The 1,396-nt window shown below is 43.6% G+C and overlaps 1 protein-coding gene across 1 annotated transcript in view; it reads left to right on the top strand.

Annotated features, from left to right (window-relative positions):
• The window catches only part of LOC107104589 (integrin beta-5-like), a gene marked incomplete at its 5' end in the record, with an annotated part of 26,119 nt that overhangs the window by 18,258 nt on the left and 6,465 nt on the right, over positions 1–1,396 (top strand). The window contains one exon of the mRNA XM_015404623.1: positions 557–731. Coding sequence (XP_015260109.1) covers positions 557–731 — 175 coding nt within the window. The remainder of the gene's footprint in view (positions 1–556; positions 732–1,396) is intronic.

Here is a 1,396-nt window from a genome sequence, read left to right as displayed (position 1 = left end):
CTAACCAGTATTTTCGCCCCTTCCCAAAATTACTTCAACGGAAGGTTTCCAGATGGATATGCGGAGCAAATCCATCTGGCGGAGTCAGGTTATAAAACTGGTGGAACGCCATGGAAACCACAGATGTGACGCTGATCTGCGGCTCGAGGCGTTGGGGATAACAGGTTTCCAAAGTTAAAGAATAAAATCGTTTGGCGTCGGCAGAAACCTGATGGGTTTCCCTAATTCTCTGAGGCGACTTAACTTTTCTTTTAGATCCCAAAGTAAAACGTTCCTCCTTGCATCCCATTCTAACATCCAGCTCAGCAGGGTGTGTATAAACCAGGCTGTGGGAAGTGGACCGACACCCTTTAATTAGTCCGTTATCTCAGAACCGGAGGGGCGCCTGTCTGTTGAGCTTCTCTTTCAAGGCTTAGATGCTTCAGCCCGTTTGCTAAGAACAGCAGAATGGCGCCAAATCTTTATTGGTTCTGAGTCTCAGTTTCTAAGCACCCAGGCTGGGGGTCATATCCACGGATCGCCTTCTCACTCCTGCGATCATCTGTCCTCTCTGTAGGTGTCCTTCAACGTGAGCGTGGAGGCGAGGAGCTGCCCGCCCCGCGGCACCACCCAGACCTTCACCATAAAGCCGGTGGGCTTCAAGGACCGCCTGGAGGTGTCTGTGGATTATCAGTGCGACTGCGGCTGCAGCCGGACGGCCCAGACCAACAGCAGCATCTGCAGCTCCATCGGTACCATCACAGCTTTCTCTTTGGTTGCAGGCTGGGGCGGGCTTACACTGCAAAAAATCACAATCTAGATAAGTTGTTTTTTTCTAAAAATAAGTGCATTTGTTTTTGGATTGAAGAGGTAAAAGAGACATTTTGCCAATGGAACAAGACAATTTACATTTAAATAAGGAAACACAATTGCATTTTTATTATTTCAAGTGCATTTTATCTAATAATCTTATTTTAAGAGTAAAAATACTCATACCATTGGCAAACTATCTCATTTACCTACTCAAATTAAGGGTAAATACACTGAATTTAAGAAATTGTTACTTATTTCTAGATCGTTTTTCCAGTGTAGCGTGATCTGTTCAGCCTTTACAGCTGCAGAAAGAGAGATTCTCTTCATTTTTAACTAACCTCACTATTTATAAAAAGTATTATTATTTAAAAAGTAAATGACTCGTTACATGAACAGAAGCTTGTTGCTTGTCTTTGCTATTATTAGAGAAAGGTGTGAATAAACACAGGAAACTGAAGCTGTGGGAAAGTGTCAAACCTGCAACAGGAAGCTGAAGCTCAGAGCCCAGAAATCAGCATGAATCATTAAACTGAACGCTTCCTCTGAGAACACAGAGCTAGAGAGGTTAGATGTGCACTTGTGCGTTTTCATCTACAGTAAACAA

The sequence above is a fragment of the Cyprinodon variegatus genome, unplaced genomic scaffold (genome assembly GCF_000732505.1).
Source record: "Cyprinodon variegatus isolate N-32 unplaced genomic scaffold, C_variegatus-1.0 Scaffold1811, whole genome shotgun sequence".
NCBI classification, from domain to species: Eukaryota; Metazoa; Chordata; class Actinopteri; order Cyprinodontiformes; family Cyprinodontidae; genus Cyprinodon; species Cyprinodon variegatus.
The sequence above is the reverse complement of the archived record's forward strand: the minus strand, read 5'-3'. Positions and strand labels throughout refer to the sequence as shown.